The following is a 19,320-nucleotide window of genomic DNA, read 5'->3' on the forward strand; positions in this document are numbered from 1 at the left end:
CTACCTGTGACTGACAAGTTGCTCCCACAGTGTACTAAAAGACAGTCTGAGGAGTTAGCTGTTCATTTTTCAGTATCTTGTTAAAAGCCTGTTTTTCGTCACCTTAAATTTGCATCCAATTTATTATCATAGGATTTCAAAATGCACGTTGCTAACTGAGCCAACGCTAGCCTAAGCTGTTGATTCAACGTTTGCTAACTTCTCACTCCTTTCCAGCTCCACCTGCTCATCCAAATGTGGTCACTTCTATTTTTTTTTTTTTTTTAAATGGTGATTTCTCTACCTGACAAACTAAGGGCTTACCTTTACAGGCTGTACCTGTTAAAATCACACAGTTTAGAAACAGAAAACAAATGTTGAAAGCTGTTGAAACCACTTTTGAACTGTGAAACCTCTAATTAATTATTATCTATCTATCTATCTATCTATCTATCTATCCCACAAACTTTGAAACTATCTAGCTTTTATTCTGAAGTCAGTAGTATTGAACTTCCGGTTCCATTCTTGCTCCGTCTAGCTTGACGCTGCTCTCGTATCTTCATACGGTGGGTTCAGGCTGGCAGGCGGGCAGGAGGAGCAGAGAGGAGCGCAGGAGGAGAACCTGTTCACCAACTTCACACAAGTTTCTCTCCGCGAGCAGCACGAGACACGAACTGTGGATTTAAACCGCCACGTGATCTAAAAAGTTTGATTTTTGGTTGGATTATCCCCCATCATCCTCCTCCTCATCAGAAAGTTCCACTGGAGATGTCCGGGTCCTTCTGTAAGAGTCTGTACCCGTTCAGCGGGGATCAGCACCAGCAGGGGCTGAGCTTCCAGGCCGGGGAGGTCATCAAGGTGGTCCAAGCTCTGCCCGGGGGCTGGTGGGAGGGCGAGAGGGACGGGGAGAGGGGCTGGTTCCCCTCTAGCTACGTCCAGGTGCTCGAGGTAAGGACGAAGAGTTTTTATTCTGAGTGTTTCAATTTAACTTCATCCTAACTGGATGTCAGTTGTGTCACCTGACTTTGATCTTTTACTTTGTTTTTATTTTGTTCTTTTTGGAAACACATTTAAAAAGTGTCATTTCTCCCCCTCTCATACACACACACACACACACACACACACACACACACACACACACACTCAGTGACCTGGCTCAGACACACATACTGTGACACACACTCAATGACCTGGCTCAGACACACACACACACACACACACACACACACACACTGTGACACACACTCTGTGACACACACTTGAGGATAAAGGCAGCATTGACAGACGCTCTAATGAATAGTTTTCCCGTGCTGTGTTATCAGATTAACTCTCACCCCTCCGCCGCGCTGACCGGCTGCACACTTCCTCATTCCACGCGCACATTCCACTCATATTCTCAGGTCTCCTCTCTGCGCGCGTGAATGCACAGGGCACGCTGCTCTCCTCCCTGCACGCCCACCAGACTCTTCTCCCTCCTGCCTTCTGCCTCCTCCGCCCTGCTGCTGCTCAAACTTAAAAAACATCTCAAACATTTCTCTGTGATTTCACTGATTTGAGTTTGTGGTCGACTTTGTATAGATCAGAGAGCGTCACGACTCCAGCACTCACCGCTCTGTCGCCACTGCTGCGGTTTCTAGCAGGTCTTTGCTCTGAATGTGAGAAGACGCAAACAGAAACCCGATTTGTGACAGCAGAGCAGAGCCTGGCTCAGATATGATCACATAAACCTGAAGCACAACATCTCTTATCTTCTCTCAGAGGGTTTAAGGAATTTAGGGAGTGGGTGGGGCAGCAGGGAGGGGCTGGCTGGAGACCATTTTTAGAGCCAGGACGGTCAGTTTCATGGAAGATGATGAACTTTTAGAGAAATGATCTTCTGCTGCTTGAACTTTGACCTGTGTCTGTAGCACAGACAGAAACCTCATGATTGACAGCTCTGTTGACAAATGGGCAGCGTTCTGTTCCCAAGTAGCAGAGTAGAGGAGGAACCGAGAGGAGACGTAGCTAACACTACAAACCAACACAAGAAGCTGTTCTGCTGCAACCGCTTCTAACACACCAAGGTAAAGGTGTGTTTTGGGAAGAGGAAGGGGCGGGACGTCGATACCAACGCAAGATGGCAGCGCTATTTCTGGTGGAGGTGGAGACGTGCCTTCCATCGTTATACACATTCAGTGGATTGTAGTGAGATAACAGAGGTGTGTTCTTCTCTGTAGAGATCAATAATGTATCACCCATCCATTGATTGATGCAAGTGAAACATTTAAAGTGATGTCACTGTTGAAGACAATTTTCAAATGTGGGTATAAAATCCTGAGAGGTTGCTTGAGCCGTTGCTCCCGTCATCTTGATGGTTCGGTGTGAGGTGGTCACAGGTCTCAGGTCCTAGTCTTTGTCTCGTCTTGATGTTAAAATCAAGCGAAAGTGATTGTTGTTGTTCGCCAACAATAGATGAGAGGACTTCCTGTAAGGCTGCTGTCACACCTGAAGGCTGTTTGATCTGAACCAGAAACCAAATTGTTACAATGTTGCCTCCAGTTTGGTTTCTGTTCACACAGCAGCTTTTACCAGCGGACCCAAAGAGTTCATACATGAGGAAACTGCTCTCTGATTGGTCAGAATTTTCACGTGGGAAAACTCCCTCAAGTAAACAAAGAGGGAGAACAAGAAGAGAGAGAACAAGAAGAGGGAGAACAAGAAGAGAGAGAACAAGAAGAGGGAGAACAAGAAGAGAGAGAACAAGAAGAGGGAGAACAAGAAGAGAGAGAACAACAAGAGAGAGAACAAGAAGAGAGAGAACAAGAAGAGAGAGAACAAGAAGAGGGAGAACAAGAAGAGAGAGAACAAGAAGAGTTCGTGTTCTATCAAAGTGTTTGGTCAGCTCATATTCGTATCAGAGCCCTCACCTCGTCTGTCCTCTCCTCGTCCTGCTGCCTGGCTGAGTGGCTTCTCTGCAGGTGTCAGCACCGTTAACTACCCACAATGCACACTGTTTAGGTTTGCTTCCTGTATTAGGTCCTCCTTTAAGTCCGTTTATGTTCTCAGCTGAATCGATACGGACTGTGGTCCATTTGGGAACGGACCGAGTCCCGTCTTTTCTGGCAGAAAATGATGTGGTGGTTTGGTCCGCACCAGTTCGAATGCGTGTTCTCACCTGTCCAAACGACCCGGACGTTCTGACTTTACTCTGAAAGTCCGGTCCAAAGCTGGTCTAAGTTACAAAACATACATTAGCTACATTAGCTATGTTAGCTACGTTAGCTATGTTAGCCACAACAGACATATTTAAAATATGTCAAATACAGAAAGCTACATACAGTCGTTCTATATTTAACAAACTTCTTCTTCCAAGTGCTTTTTCTGCACCAACAGAACCAAACTTTGATTCACTCTGTGTTCACTCTTATTATTATACGTGAAATGTGTCTCATCAAGCTTTTGAAAGTGTAGCCCACCATGGCATATTTAGTTCTGCTTATTTGACCACTTAGCGTCTTTATTATTCCTAACGTGACTCCGAAGCCCTGAAGGTGATAACTGACACTTGACGGGTGCTGCTGTATTGACGAACTGCGAGAACGTGGTGATCTGATGCCCAGCCAACGCCTCCAAGAGGGTCACAGGTTGATCACCTGGCTGAGAGAGACACCAGAGTGGGGCCCAGGCAGGTTTTTTTTGGCAGTTTCCATGAAGCCCTCACGTGGGTTAATTAAGGGCCCTTAACGGTCTCTATTGGGCCCACATGGGTAGATGGATGCCACTTGGGACCCTTCAAATATCCATGTTCTACGTCTAAATCATATGCTTATTTCTAGCAACTCTCGTGACTGCCCATGTTAGCCCAAAACTGGACCACTTGAAAGTCCACTTTGAGCCCATGCCCTGCTGAAGCCCACCTAAGATGAACCCATACAAGCCCCACGTTGTTGGGAGAGGGTTGGAAGAAGCGGTTTTGTCAAACTACAAATACCAGGGTCAAACTTTCACTCCGAGTTCATCAGGAAAAAAATCAATGATGAACTGACAGCACAACAAGAGATGACAGAGAACGTTTGAGTGTGAGGGAGGGAGCTTTGTCTGCTTTGTCAAACCCTGTCCGCCCCTCAGCGTGCACACACACACACACACACACACACACACACACACACACACACACACACACACACACACACTCTTTATAACACACTGTTGTTTCAGATAAAGGCTCAGCCCTGGAGCTTGGCTAATTTAAGCTCCAACAACATTTTTATCTGATGCTGGGTTCTCCTCAGTTTGTGTGTAAACCGTGTCTCTGTGGTCGGCAGCGCGTGTCGGATGTCTGAGGTGTTGTGGCTTCGGATTCTCACCGCTAACCCTCCTTTCTGTCACTCTGCTGTTCTCTGCTCTCGAGTGGAAACGCCTAAAATAACCTGAAAAGACGAGTGAGATGACAGTGCGGTGCGGCGAGCGGGGGCTTTGATCTGCTTTGTTGGGGTTTTACCTGTTCCACTACGCAGAAAGTATGTGCCTGTCGGGCTTCAGTGTTACTATCACAGCAGATGATGTGGCATGAAGAGCTTCACCACCTCCTTCATGTGGGCTGATTTACACATAATGAAAGTAGAGATTTTCCCCAGTTGTCCCTGAATGTGTCATCTGTAGGCTGATGTGACGAGCTGCGGAGGAGGTCTGATGGCACAGTGAAGTGACTGATGGTGAAACAGAAAACTCCTCACTGTTTCCTCGTTCTGGTCTTTTATTAAACTCAGAGCGTCTGTCAGGAAACCTCCCGAGAGCACAAACTCTTCTTCACGTTCATAATCATAACTGATCTTAGAGTCATGCTGCTGTAGAGATGTTTACAGCTGGTACAGAGAACAATGCAGCTCTGATCTGCCTCTGTTGTTCTTCCATCAAACAGCTCCTTTCTTCCCCACACTGACTCATCAGGACCTGTTGCTGCCTGGTGCCTCACACACTCACAAACAATGCGTCCTTCTTTAATTATTGTAGTTTAATTAATAGCAATAAAAGACGCCTCTGCTTCACTCAGGAGACTCCGAGTTTTCCTGCTGCAGCCGGACTTCATCTGGTATCTTTGGTAGCTTATTATGGCTAATATTAGCTCATTAGCAAACAGCTAGATTTACCTTTGTGTCACCATATTCAGCATTTATCATCAAGTGTTGCTTTTGTCCATTTAAGTAAGTTTTAAGGGAAATTTCAACTTTGGTCTTTTTCATAAATCGTATATAAGAAGTGGATGAGTCGAAGTGTTGTCACTGGTTTGTTTTGACCGCTTTGAAGCCTTGATTTTAGCATTTTGGCCGCTGCCACCTTTTTTTTTTTGGAGCCATATATTGACAAAAAGGAGGAGCATGAGAGGACTGAGGGGTTAGCAAATGCTAATTCACTAGCTGGCTAATTAGCTAGTTAACCATCAGTGTTTCCCACAGTCTATGCGTGGTGGCAGTTGACTGAAGTTTATATATATATCAGACTAATGGAGCTTAAAGAAAATGTGGAATGTAGTATAATCGTTGCTTGCTCACCTCCATCTGCTAAGGGAGGACGGAAGGTGAACAAAAGAAGCATCTTCTCATCGCTGCCGCTCGTCGTCAACTCTACAGGAACAACAGTCCCGACTCCCTGCACGGGCCGCCACAGATAAATCACTGTATGACAAACAGTGAACGAGCTAACAAGCAGGTATGGTGCGCACAGACACAGATAGCTGCTGCGATATCAGTGCTAACATCTATAAAATAATCAGTGTAAACAGTGCGTCAGACGTGTTGGACGGTCTGTTAGTCCAATAAAGCGCACACACAGATTATCTGTCTGATATTTACATGAACAAATCTCCAAAAGGCTCCAACAGCACAAACACGGCCCAGAGGTTACGCTCAGTGACTGAATTAGCTGAGGGGACACCTAGCAGACAGCTAGCAGCTCCCACCTTTCACTCAAAGAGGCCACGCCCCTAATGCTGCATGACTCTAAGCCTTAATATAATGTAAACAGGTGAGTTGTATAAAGATTCTCCCCGTACAGTTGTCATGAAGAGAGAAATGAGCTATAGAGACCCAAACTGTTTTTTGTACCAGGCTGTAAATATGTTTATTTCTGCTGTAAAGTTTAACATGGGGCTCTATGGGGACTGACTCACTGCTGGAGACAGTCTCAAGTGGACACCAGAGGAACTGCAGGGTTGGCTTCTTTCTTCACTCCTGTTGCTGCTTGGTGTATTTTTGATCTTTGTAGAAAGCAGCTGCTTCCCGTCTTTCCAGGTAACGTTTAGAGACAGAACATTGTGACCTCCGATACATGAAGGAGAGTGTTCAGTGCGACCTGAGAGCGTCTATCATCTTCTCCAGGAGAACATGGTATTTCAGGAGAAATGATGCCCACCAGCAGAGCATCATGAGTCACAGAGACAGTCAGCGTTTGGCTCTTTGGTGCTCACTGTTCACCTAATGAGGAGGAAACGAACAGAACAAAAGCAGCAGCTGAAACCGTCAGCGATGACTCGGTCTGCACCGGTTTCTGACTGAGGACTCAATGACGTCACCCAGCGCGGCTCATTGGAGGAGGCTTTATTATTTGGGAGCTTTTATGAACAAATGTATTGGACTGATTCATTCATTCATTCAATCAATCAACCTGCTCGCGCCAAAATAACCCCTGTGGTGTCTGAAGCTGTCATCGCTGTTTCCACACAGATGTGTGTGTGCTTGATGTGACTGATGACTGATTGATGTGTGTTTTTTCCCCATCTCCAACACCTGTTTCTGGGACAGGTCGTTTTTTTTTAAGTGATTCTACTGAAGTTTTTGCATCATTACAAACTGTTTTTGTGCAGAATTGTTTAACAGTTCTGAAAATCAGAGAATCAATAAAGTGACTGGTTGTGTGTGATGCGTCGGATGTCTTTGGGTGGAACAGAACGTCTAGAGAGCAGCAGACTTTTACTCCCTGACTGTCAAACGGTTGTTATTTTCACTGCATCAACACTGTCAGGTTTCTCAAAACCTCTTGGCATCAAGATTTGGGCGTCTGACCTGTATGAGGAAGTCCAAATGAGGTGTCAGGGCTGCATCAGCTGATAAAGATGATACAAGAAAAGTCTAATAAGATTAAAACCGCAGAAATGTACGATGCAAGCTTGAGAACAAGAACTGGTTCTTAATTGGGACTTGTAAATACCAAAATATTTAAAAGCTCATGAACAAATGTTTGTGATATTGGTATTTAATCCAATTTAATCCGTTCAAATGTAGATAAATTGAATTTGCGACCGCAAACCTTTTAGGACTATTAGGACAAATCGAGCAATTCCAGACTGCCTTTGTGTTTGCATTTTGTATTCTCCAGTCGTGGTTGTCGAGGCAAACTACAACTAATGAAGGCCATAAAAACATCCATGTTGGCAGAAAGAGTTTCTCCAGTGGCAGCTCAGCCCACATGTAGGCTGTTAAAGCTTCTGTTCTCCAGCGGCAGAGACGGGATTTCACTTGAGTTTGTTTTCTGTTTTTTGAGGGGTTATGGTATCGTATCGGTGCACAGACTCTCTGATACCTGATCTTGCAACAACTTCACTCAACATGAAACATGAAGGGATCACAATAGTTGCAGCCCTGACCTCCGTACAAACAGACACTGTAGATATTAAATAGGGCTTAATGACGAAGGCAGATATGCATCGACCATGGAGCCATGTAAGCGTGTGTTAGCTGGTGATAGCGATTGTTAGCGGTTGTTAGCTGGTGTTAACGTGTGTTAGCATGTGTTAGCGGGTGTTTTGACCAGCGGGAAAGCGGCTCCAGAAAACAATTTCATTGTGTACTGCGAGGTTTCACTCTTGACATCATCATATGATAATCTGGTGTCGCCCAGCCCTGTAGCGTCCTGTCCAATGACTTCTGTCTCTCAACAGACTGATGTCAGAAACGACCTCGTTGGGGGCCGGTACTTAAACCACTGTAAGACAGTGAACTGGGGACGCTCAGCGGGTTGTAGCTTTAACGGCTGCTCAGAGGGCAGTTAAACACTCTTATTGCTCTGAGGTTACATATGACATTCCCATAACAAGTCTGGACTCCCCTTAAAGTGTTAAAATACCAACACGGGCAGTTAACATGTAATAGAAGTCCTGCAGCTGAGCAGGCAGGAGCAGCCTGGAGGGAGACCCCCCCCCGACTCCTTCATGCGGATGAAATATGTCGACGCAGGTCGCCTCATACTCTGCAGTTAAGTGTGACTTTTCTTCCACTTGAAGAGGCCAGTGATGAGGAGCAGAGTCTGCTGATATTATTAGTGCATGGTCTTATCGCAGATGTATCTGCAGTTTGTTTTTGTTGAGATGCATCAAATAAAAACTTTCTTACAGAACATAAAAGCAGAAAACAACGCACGGGCTGATTCAGACACGTTGTTATCCAGGTTGTTTGTAGTTCACAGTCCTCTCAGCACTGTCTGCTGAGCTGCGATGCTCTGCTACATGTGCAATGTTATGTTAAATATTCTGTCACTTATTTGTTGAAGAAAGCAGCTTTCTAAAAACCTTTGCAGTCATATCGATACAAAACTGGTGGATAATCCACATAAAAAAGGTCTTTTAGAGACCAACCAGGATGACATTGTTGAGCCTGAGGCTAAAGCCTGGATTCCACAGGATTCGTGTCCGGCGTGTTCAGTAGGCGCCGCGACCTCCAGAGTCGATCACGCCCACTCTAGTCAATGCTCGTGTTTCCACAGCACGAGCCGCGTTCCGTCTCCGTCCCAAAAACGTCTCTCCGCTCTGCTCCGCTAAAAATACATGCCGAGTCTATTTCTGACGGAGGCCGCTTCAAGCACGCGTCAAAGTGAGCAGAGCAGATCGTTCCAACGGATCCTGTGAAATCCAGGCTTACGACCGATTCCGGATACCGATATCAAATCTAGAGGGGAAAATTCACTCATTACCAATATGTCTGCCAATATAGAGTTTTTGAGCTGTAAGATGTTTCATACAATATTACAAAACTAATAACTTTTTAATTAATTATTGTAAATTCAACCAATTATTTTGCAAACTACGATCGTCTGTGAGTCTCTGCTTGAAAGTGGCCATACAATATATCTCGGTCAGGTTGTACTACTTGTATTCCAGCTTGTGAATTTCAAGATGATGTAATGTTGGTTCTCCAAGGTTTGAACCCTGCGCTCACATGATGACGGCAGCATCATGTATTGTTTTTACTTTAGTGTGAATCACTTATAACCAGGGGAGCTACTGTAAGCATTTTCACTGAGCTGTAAATTATGGAAACCTCACTAATAACTCACCTGGAGGAATGTCAGCTGTGTTTATAATGGAACTATAGAGCTGAGAGCAGGTGTGTGTGTGTGTGTCTGTGTGTGTGTGTGGGTGGGGGGCTCTTAGCAGAGGTTTGGATGGTGATTCAGCCTGGCATAATCCCTGACGTGCAGTGTGGGGGTCTGAGCGCTGCTGTAGGGCCAGGTGCTTCCCCTCCACGCTGGAAAGCTAACACCACCCTCCTGTTCTGATGTCATACCAAAACACAGTCATTTATAATCCCGAGCGTCCTCGTGTGGAGCTGTGAAACTTCATCTGAAAGCACCTTGTTAACCACAGTCTGCTGTTTGCTTTGACAGTGAAGAGACGGGTTGAGGTTTTCACACGTTTAGTAGAGAAATGTGTCAGTGTGGAGATACAGCAGAGTTTATACAGGCACAGAAGGGACACATGCGTTAAACAGGCTGGTGCTCTGTGGCAGAGAGTATATTTGGAACCTTTAAAGTAAGTATGATTAGTGTAATGAGGCAGATTTGGCTCCAGATTTGGGTTATAGCGGTGGAGAGAACTATTTTGAGCCTCGATCTCTTCGGTCCAAGTGGACTCCAGTGCAGCTATTTTCAGTCATAGCTTGAAAACATTAGCTCAGTTAAAGGTAATTACAGTTATTTCCAACTATAGGGCCTCATTTTCCTGTTTTTTTCTTTGTACCAATGAAATCTGCCCAAAATCGAGTAAATACAGTTCTGAGGAGCTCCGTAAAACTTGATTTACCGGCATCATTGACCTGAATTATGGTTTGAATCATAGTCTTTGTGTAAGAAACGGACGAAGCCTCTCGGTTTGTAAAGCGAAGCCAATACAGAAGTGCCTTAAATCTGCATTCTGTCTAATGTCCAGCAGGGGGCGACTCCACTGGTTCTCCCCTCAGTAAACATGTTCCTAATGAGTTTATGGTCTCAGTCTCTAGTTTCAGTCTCCTTCAACACAGCATGATGTTCATTTAGTCACTGATGCTCCCAGTTAGAGTCACACACACCAGAAAGAGGGGAGGGTTTAGGGCGGGGCTACCTGTGAGTGACAGGTCGCTACCACAGCAACCAAAAACTTTTTGTAACTGTGTGTTGGAAGCCTGGTTAGCAAAACTAGCACCCCAATTAATATCATGGTTATGATAGCACTGCGCTAACATAGCGCTGTCATTAGCTGATAGTTTAGCATTTAACGATAACCCCTCGCTCCTCTCCAGCTCCAAGAGGACCGAGATGATGACGGCTGAAACGCCAAACTTGAGGCTTCAAAACTGAAGTAAACTAACCAATGGGATGTCAGAGCAGCTACGTTCATGCGTTCATGCGTGATGAAGAGTAGATTTGGACATTTCCTTGACTATTTGTTGTCAAAGCCTGTCAGTGATGAGAACCTCCCGACATCCTGACATTGCATCAGAAATGGTCAAACCAAACTCCATTCAAAAAACAGTCTTTTTAAAAGTAGTGTTCTTGTTGTCTTGCAGACAGACCTGACAGTGCCTGAGTTCAGACTTTTTTATGCTGCAGTAAGACAGATCTCAGCCCACGTGTGACTTGCTAGATACAGTGAAACTGCCACTCAGCGGAGACAGATGACAGGCGCTCCACAGCTGAAACACAACGCCGGTAGTTGGTGTCCGTCAGAGAAATCCTGGTACTGATCCGAGCTAACAGCTCATCACACTGGGCCTGGTCAGCCTCAAGGAGCTGGAAGCAGCAGGAGAGTTCATGCAGACACAGCTCAGGAGGAGGAGGGGAGGTTAACCAGCTGTGAGAGGCTCCTCAGATACAACAAAGTTTGGGTTTCGATGTATCTGGAAGGAGATTATTTGGGGGTGCTGTGTTTGTGAATCAATGACGTGAGTAAGGCTTGGCCAAAATGTTCTTCTCTGAAGGTCACATGTTGATGAAGCCAGAAGAATAACTTCTGAATATCTTGATGTATGATAAACATTTCTGAGAACATTATGTTAAATCATGTGATTCATAGCTTAAAACAAGCGTGTGGAGGGGAAAACCCAGATCATGTGTGCCCGTCCCAGTAGTATGTACACAGTGTTAACCACTGGCATGTACACTCAAGAGTCAGGCTGCATCTGTTTAAAGAGGGGGGCGTGTTTCAGGGAGCGCACAGGCAGCTCGTCTGTGAAACTCTGCTGTAAGAAACGATTTCAACTCTTACTGTGTACGGTGATCACAGCGAGGGAAGCTTTCGTTACTGCAGATCTCAGAGAGTTTGAGTGGAAAGCAGATCGACACGATGCTGATATCCGAACATCAGCAGGCCTGTAGATAAGCTCTGCTTGCTGACTGAGCGCGTGTCACACTCGTCCCGTCTCTGTCACGTCATTTTGTTCCGAGGACGGACAGAGACACGACGAGGCTCCAGAAATTCACATAAACTGGACGAGACAGAACAGGCTTTGTTAGCGGCCTGCACACACACACACACACACACTGACACACATGTTCAGACTGAGCAGACAATAATGACAGTTGTGTGTGCGTGTTCAGTGTATGTGTGCCTCCTCCTCCTCTCCGAGTGTCTGAAGTGTCTCTACATCTGGAATGTGGCTCCGCTTCAGGCTCCCACATCTGCCCAAACCAAAACAATGTCTCCCAAATAAAGATACGCTCCACAGACCCCATCGTCTTCCTGTCTCACTCTGAGGGCCGCTCTCTCACTCCTCCTCCTCCTCTCAGCTCGGTCTGACCGTATCCTGACACATTCCTCTCTCTCGCTGTCGTAGTTAGCGGCCAGGCGGACGTGTGAGAAGTATCTTCCCGCCTGTATTTCTCACGTTCAGCCTAAGTGGTCCCAGAGGGCTGAGAAGTCTCTGCCTCAGACCTCCTGAGAGAGATGTTTGAGCGAGTCTCCTCTGAGGCCTGTGATGAAAGCAGTGATCAGATGTAAATCTGGTGCTCTCTGGAGTTTGTATGTTAGTTTGTGTCCTCGTGTTGTGTGGGTGAGTGGAGGAACTGTGGTGTCCAGCTCCGAGATTTTTACAGTGACAGACGAGGGCCAACGTGCTGCAACGGCCAAGAAGATTTCTATCAGGAGAAACAGGCTGTACATTTAGAAACTGCAAACGCTGTTTGTTTACACCTCGCACATGGTTTGCTTCCGCTTGCTTGGTTGAATGTAAAATGGTAAAGGCTGCACGACGGCGGAGCTTCATTGCGGCACTGAGGCAGAACCGCAGCGTAAACAGGGCTGGAGTTTACACCTCTAACTACCCCAGCAGCAGGAACACCACAGGAAGTAACGTCAATTTAAAAGTATGACGGGAGCGCAGCGGCAGGGAGGTCGGGCATCAGTTCTCCCTCGCTCTGACCTTCTGATGTTTCACCAAAATCCAGCTCCACTCTGCTCTTCATTGATTTTTATGTTCTATACCTAAATGATTTTTGAGGCATGAATAGAGGTTTGAAAGACACAGTGTCGTCCCAAACGTCCAGTTAAAATGCTGTTTCAGATCAGGGCTGCTGATTAAAGGAAACATGTTGATGTGATGAGTCCTGTGTGGATAACTCTGCTACAAATAAAACCCTGTGACCAACGACCGCTGAAGGAATCCTTTATCTTTACAATACAGTGATAACCTGACGGCCCTCTTACTGCTGCAGACTCCACAGAGCTCAGAGTTTCATCAAACTTCAGACTCAGCTGGTCTCACCTTCGTGTGTCAGCGAGCGTCTGTTTTCACACAGACTGGATCAGCGTCTGTGTGTGAACCTCCCGGTGACCCGGTGAGGTGAACTGTGCAGATACGAGCACGGAGAGGGAAGGTGGAGGTATGAATGAGTGAAAAATAGGAAACAGACACTTCCTGTGTGTCACACCTCTGATCCTCTGACATGACGAGGGAGGAGCGGCGGCGAGGAGGGGTTCAGATCATCCAGCAGACTGCAGACTGGAGCTGGACCACGCTCTCTCCCATCATGTTTGAGTCTGTTTACAGCTCTGCTCCAGTGTGAACACCGCGGTAGTTGCTTTGGTTTCTGTATACAGAATAAAGTGTCTTAAAAAGTGTGGGACAGACGCGCACATTAACTGGAATGTAGAAGAAGGACATCCCGCAGGTGCTCTCGAGGCCTCATATGGATTGTTTTTATCTTGACTAAAGCAGAACTTGTTTTCATGTGAGCTCATACAGGAAGAACCATTCGTCAGTGTAACTCATGACTACAGTTTAAAGTGGTGGGAATAAATGATCAAAGTCTAAAGCATATTTTCCACCATCTAACGTCAGGATCAGGATGCTGTGTGTTTGTGTCTGTTGACTTTTTGACTTGATGAAATGTGATGATGATCAGGCACAATACACATAGCCCACTACACGTAATGGCTCATCAACTTCACTGTTACTTGTGACTAAAGGCTGCAGGACTCAAGTCGCATCACATTTTTATGGTGGCTGACAGCAATCGCTCTGCAACGGCCCAAATGGTTTCCATCAGAAGGAACAGGCTGCAAATTCAGAAAAGATGCAAGTCCAAAACACACATGCAACACATGCAATACATGCATTACATGCAACGATGGAAACACGCGGCAAAAACCCAAAAGAGATGCATCAAAATGCTGGAACGATGCAAACTGAGAAACACACAAACGCTGCAACTCCAGTCAACACAGCGGAAAAACCCCGATGAGTTTTAGTCACCAGTCATCAGGACGTTAAGACAGAAGCTAGCCGGAGTAAATTGGCAGCGGCTTTCCTCACAGCCCCTAAAGGCCCGCCAAAGACTGATAGAGAAACACAGATTTTTTTAAGTGAAGCTGCTTTATTTAATATTTTTACTGTCTTAATCACCAAGTCTGTTTTTTTATGAGAGGAGGAGACCTCTGGGGATTATTCTGCCCCTGTTAAAAACCTCCTGAACGATGATAACGGGTCATTTTGAAGCTGCTGCAGCTGAAAGAAAAGGTGCAGATAATAAGGAAGCAGATGTAGTTTAGTGTAATTCAGCTTTGAACCCCTCCTTTATTACTGTCCACCTCCCTCCTGATAAATAAACTTTGTGCAGAGCTTCAGATGCATGAGGAGGTGATTCTTTAACTCGTTCCCTGGAGCTGCAGCAGAGTATCGTTCCCACATCGCTGCTATCAGCTCATGTAGATGCTCAGGATCCTCTGACTCTGCATCCTTCCAGTTGGAAACAGGACAGCTGTTCTGACAGACCCTGACCCTGCAGACTGCAGTCCATATGTTTCCACAGGGGTCACCGGAGGTCAGCTAACACACACACATCCACATACACTGCTGAGAACTATTTCACACACTCATGTAACCACACCCCCGCACACACACACACACACAGTCTGTGAGTGTGGGAGTCAGGCCCGTGTGAGGAGCTGAACCTCGGTCCAGTAATCGGCTCTGTTGAGCTCAGCATGTTGGTCCTCCTCCACACACACAGTGAGTGAGTGAGTGAATCCATGTGATCTCTGCGATGTGTCACCTGATGACTCACCTTCAGGACTCTCAGAGTGTGTATGAAGCTGTTAACCTGCTGAAAGCTCACACACACACGGGCAGTGATCAGTTGTTGCTCAGTGGAAACTGCTCCAACAATCGTTTCTCTGACGTCAGTGAAAGAATGAACTTCTGTTCTTTGTGTTACAGGAATTCTGTTATCACACAGATATTTCAACATGAGTTATATTTATGTATGAACTCTCTTTAAAAGAGTCTGTTAGGATCCAACTTCCCTTGTCTGACCTTTAACCTTGTGAAACTGTGGGAAAAGTTCTGTTTATGAAGAGTTTTTCTGTATTAATCAATTCATATATTTACTTTAAAATATAATTTAATAAAGCTGCCAGTTTGAGGAATGACCTGACAATAACAGAGGCCTGTAGAAACCAGTTCTTTAGTTTAACTTTAAAATACAGTTTGTTAACATGCACTGAAGTTTCTGTCACATCTGGGATGGGTGTCAAGAACCGGTGTTTTTTGGTACTGCTATGTGATTGGTCAGTAGAGAAAGTACTGATAAGCTCATGGACAAACGATACTCCTATCGGTTTTTACTTTCGTTTCAACCTAACGTAGCTGACCGAGGAAGCCGCCAGCTTCAGGCAGTGACGTCGAGACCTCACACACAAGTTCAACAGTCCATAAATCTGAAGCAGTGCAGTGCTTGACTGCTTTAGCAAAGCGGCTAATGCTGACGCTGTTGCTAGCGTGACTGCTAGTACATCCTCAGTGCAGCCTCCCGGTGACTCTGATAGCGATGCTGCAGATGGGATTAGCCAAACTAAAGATGCAGTTAAAACACATGGTTCTTATAGATAAGCCTGTAGTTATTCAGTCACCGTTAGCTAGCTCTGGTTGTTAGCACTTCTAAGTTATGCTCCAGTTTAATCCATAAACAGCGTCAGTGAAGCAGCAGCTTCAGCTTCATCTGCAGTGGCTAACGTTAGCAGGAGTCAGAAGTTAAACCCATCCTCCATCGCTGAGCGAGGGAAACTGACACAGGAACAAACCGAACATCATCAGACACCCTGCTAAAGATTTCTTTCTGTTTTGCACTGAATAACAGAGAGTAGTATAGATAACAGTATCGGTATTGATTACCGGTATACCCATCCCCATTAAGAATGTACTGATTTTAAGGAGATGTAGCGTTTGAAGAAACTCCACAAAATGACGTCACAATAAGCACAAACACAAATGTAGACACTGACCATTTCTTTTTACCATTCTTAGGGTTAAAACGGTGAGCATCCCTTCTTCTCTCCTCCGCCTCCCTGAATGACTTCAGTATTCTCTTAAAGCCAGCTTACGCCCCGAGTTTGAACTTCCTGTAATGTATGAAGGGAAAGAGTCGAGTGTTTCCTGCAGCTCTGAGCTGAAGTCGTTTAAATCCAGGTGATTAAAACGACCTAACGATGGAGTTTACTACCCCGTTATTCTCTGAGTCACCTCACAGCTACACTCACTGTTTATTTAAAGACATTTTCCAGGGGAATTGAACAAATTATTCTTAGTTTTCCAGGCAGAGAGCCAGTGTCACTGACATACTGAGACCATGAGATATTTTGTTTTCCATAATAAGAGATGCTGCTGTGTTTGGGAGCGTGTGGGAAAAGTCCACAATCTGAGAAAGAAATTATTGGCATGTGTTTATTCTGAAAGATATCAGTGAGGGATCTGGTTTCTTCTATTTTAGCATCATAAACATTTGACATATCGCAGTTTCTCTTCAGCCAAGTAACCTTAGACTAAATTAAAGGTTCAAACAGCTTCAGCGGCTGAGATCTGTCTCACTACAGCGCTATGAAGCCAAAATAATCAGATGTTACTGAGATTTAATGACAATAAACAGGCTGAGAGGATGCTGAAATAACTACATCAGGATGCAGGTTTGTAAAGAGTCTGACTTCATGCTTTGTCAGGTCTGTCTGCAAGACGACAAGGACACTACTTTAAAATGCTCGTTTTTTGAATGGGGTTTGGTTGGACCATTTCTGACGCTATAGCAGGAGAATTTCTGGACACTGATAGGCTATAGAGACACAGAGTCAGGTACATTTCTTGCATGACTTGAATTTTTTTAACTGATGACGTTACTCCACATACTTGTCCTCCTGTCACACAGAGAGCAAGCGACGATCAGCAGATAGACTTCAAACTATTTGCTCCTTCCCATCGCTTCCAGTAAGGAGTTGTTGTGATTCACGTCATTACAGTTGCCTCACCTAGCTGCCAGATTATCTCATCTCCGTGTTTCTGCACTGACTGGCGCCGATCTTTGAATGTGGAGCGCAGACATGTTGTGAGCATGTGCATGTCTCAGTCAGCAGCAGTGAGTGTGGTGGTCTCTCCTCTCAGGCGGGATGAGCCCTCTGTTCTCTGCCGCCGGCTCTTCTGCAGGCTGAGAGCGTGGAGCCACAGGCAGCGTGGGGTTTACGGGGTTAACCATCTGGAAGGCTGCATTATTTAATGCTGCATATGCTGAGACAGGCCGGCTCTGAGATCCGTCACACTGTAGGTGCTCCCATTCTTTCAATCAGGTCTGTTTGTTTTCATGTGTGTGACGGAGAGTCAGAGCTGTCCATGTCTGTCAGGAGGACACTTTAACTCTTGTGATGTAACTGTGGATGTTACAGAGATAGAAACTAACAGAGGAGAATCAGAGGCTCTTTTTAATCTCAGCTCTGAAAATGTCAACAGCCTAAAACGTCCAGGTTTTCTGCACATGCTCAGTGGCCTTCTGACGACCAGCAGCCCACTCCCATCTGCTGCTTGAGACACATTTCTGCTCAGCTCACAGAAACAATACTCTGCTATCATTTCACTGATAATGAACATGTGACCAAGCAACAGTGAGTCTGTAGGAAGCTGACAGGAAGTAAACAGGAAGTGCAGGGAAACCCCCAAAGTTTCTCTTGTGACCTCAGCAGTCGTATCACTGATCCTTGATCAGTGTTGTCTGTCACTTAGTTGTTCTTGGAGAATGTTGATGAAACAAACTCTCTCAGCAGGGATCGATATGTGATGTGTTATGTTTTATGTGGCTCTGGGCCTTTGGTGGACGTGATTGGTTAGGGTTGTCTCTCCATTCGTCCGTACCGTCACTATTTTTTTTAAATCACCTGGTTGGAATATCTTCATATTAAACACAAACCTCCTCTTGGACTGCTGAGGATGAACTGCTTAGATTCTGGTGGTTAGAGGTCAAAGGTCGATGTCACAGTGAGTTCTCCCCTCGCCCTTGTTTGTTCTGCTGTCTTCATAAGAGAGACCTTCTCTGGTTTATGTCCCTCCTGTAAACGGTGCTGTGACCTCAGCTGGTTCATGCTGGCCTGCGTGCTGTTCATTTGTTTGATTGTAATTTCTTCTGTCAGATATTTTTAATGTACACATGCAGTATATCCCCTGTGTCATTCAGTGACACTCAGGTGGATATGAACTTTAACCTGACTGGTTGTTTGAGGCGAACAGCTGCGAGTCAGCAGTTTCTATAACGATGATATTATGTAATAAAAAATTATAAAATTCACTTTATAATAAAGGATTTTATCATGATCACCCTTCCCTTGACTTACCTCAGTCTTCTTGTAGCTGAAAATCTAAACATCAGGTTAATAAAACATTTGTTAAAGAAAGTAAGTAGTACTGTAATATGTGTTAAAGCACCTTTCACACAGTGATGTCACAAAGTGCTACACAAAAAATCACAGTTACAATAAAAATAACAACAACGATCAAAAAACAAAACAGAATACAAAATGTAATTGTACAAAATGATGTTACGTGGTCGAACACCAACCTGAAAAGCATCTTTAGCTGCTTTTTAAAAGCATCGGTTGAAACCTCAAACCGTCTCTGGGAGTAGGAAGAGTGTTCCAAAGTGTCGGAGCGAGAGATTGGAAAGCGTGGTCACCTTCGTACACGAGGAACATTAAGTAGAACCTGGTCAGAGGACCTGAGGGATCTGCTGGGGTATGTGGATGGATATTTCATACTCTTAAATGAAAGATATACATTTCTGTAGAAAACAAAAAAACAACAAACGTACTGGTAAACTACACACGGAGCAAGGTGCTACTCAAGCTGTCTAAATGAGTAAATAAATGTGACATTTACAGGCCGCTACAGACGGAGGAACAGAGGCTCATTGAGCACATCACTCCGCTCCTGCTTTCACACGATTCTCTACAAAAACAAATCATGTTGTTTGACTCAGGAGCAACATGTGAGAACAAGTGAAGGACGCCTCACACATTCATGCACTGCAGCACTCTACTGTAACTGTATCTGCTGTATTGATATTTCCTCCCTGCAGAACACAAACAGGTGATCCTGTGTCACTGACAGGACTGTAAATAGCTCATTTATGGACTCTGACCCCAGAGAGGATGGATGTAACATAAAAATTAGAGTCGGAGCTTTCAGTGTTTTAGCAGCAGAAAGTTGATGCTTTCATCACTCGTTCATTTCATCACATTGTACATTCGTTGATGACATCATTGCATTATGTTAATGTGATATCAAATCAGGGGGCAGCATTCACACGGTG

General features: G+C 45.1%; 1 protein-coding gene across 1 annotated transcript in view; it reads left to right on the forward strand.

Moving 5' to 3' along the window:
• Positions 1-564: 564 nt before the first annotated feature.
• The window catches only part of LOC138594018 (growth arrest-specific protein 7-like), a 62,303-nt gene continuing 43,547 nt past the window's right edge, over positions 565-19,320 (forward strand). Inside the window, exon 1 of the mRNA XM_069665108.1 lies at positions 565-927. Within this exon, the coding sequence (XP_069521209.1) occupies positions 748-927 (180 nt within the window). The 5' untranslated portion in view covers positions 565-747. The remainder of the gene's footprint in view (positions 928-19,320) is intronic.

The sequence above is a fragment of the Semicossyphus pulcher genome, unplaced genomic scaffold (genome assembly GCF_022749685.1).
Source record: "Semicossyphus pulcher isolate SPU_LCO1_2020_fin unplaced genomic scaffold, fSemPul1.0.p SCAF_16, whole genome shotgun sequence".
In the NCBI taxonomy this organism is placed as follows: domain Eukaryota; kingdom Metazoa; phylum Chordata; class Actinopteri; order Labriformes; family Labridae; genus Semicossyphus; species Semicossyphus pulcher.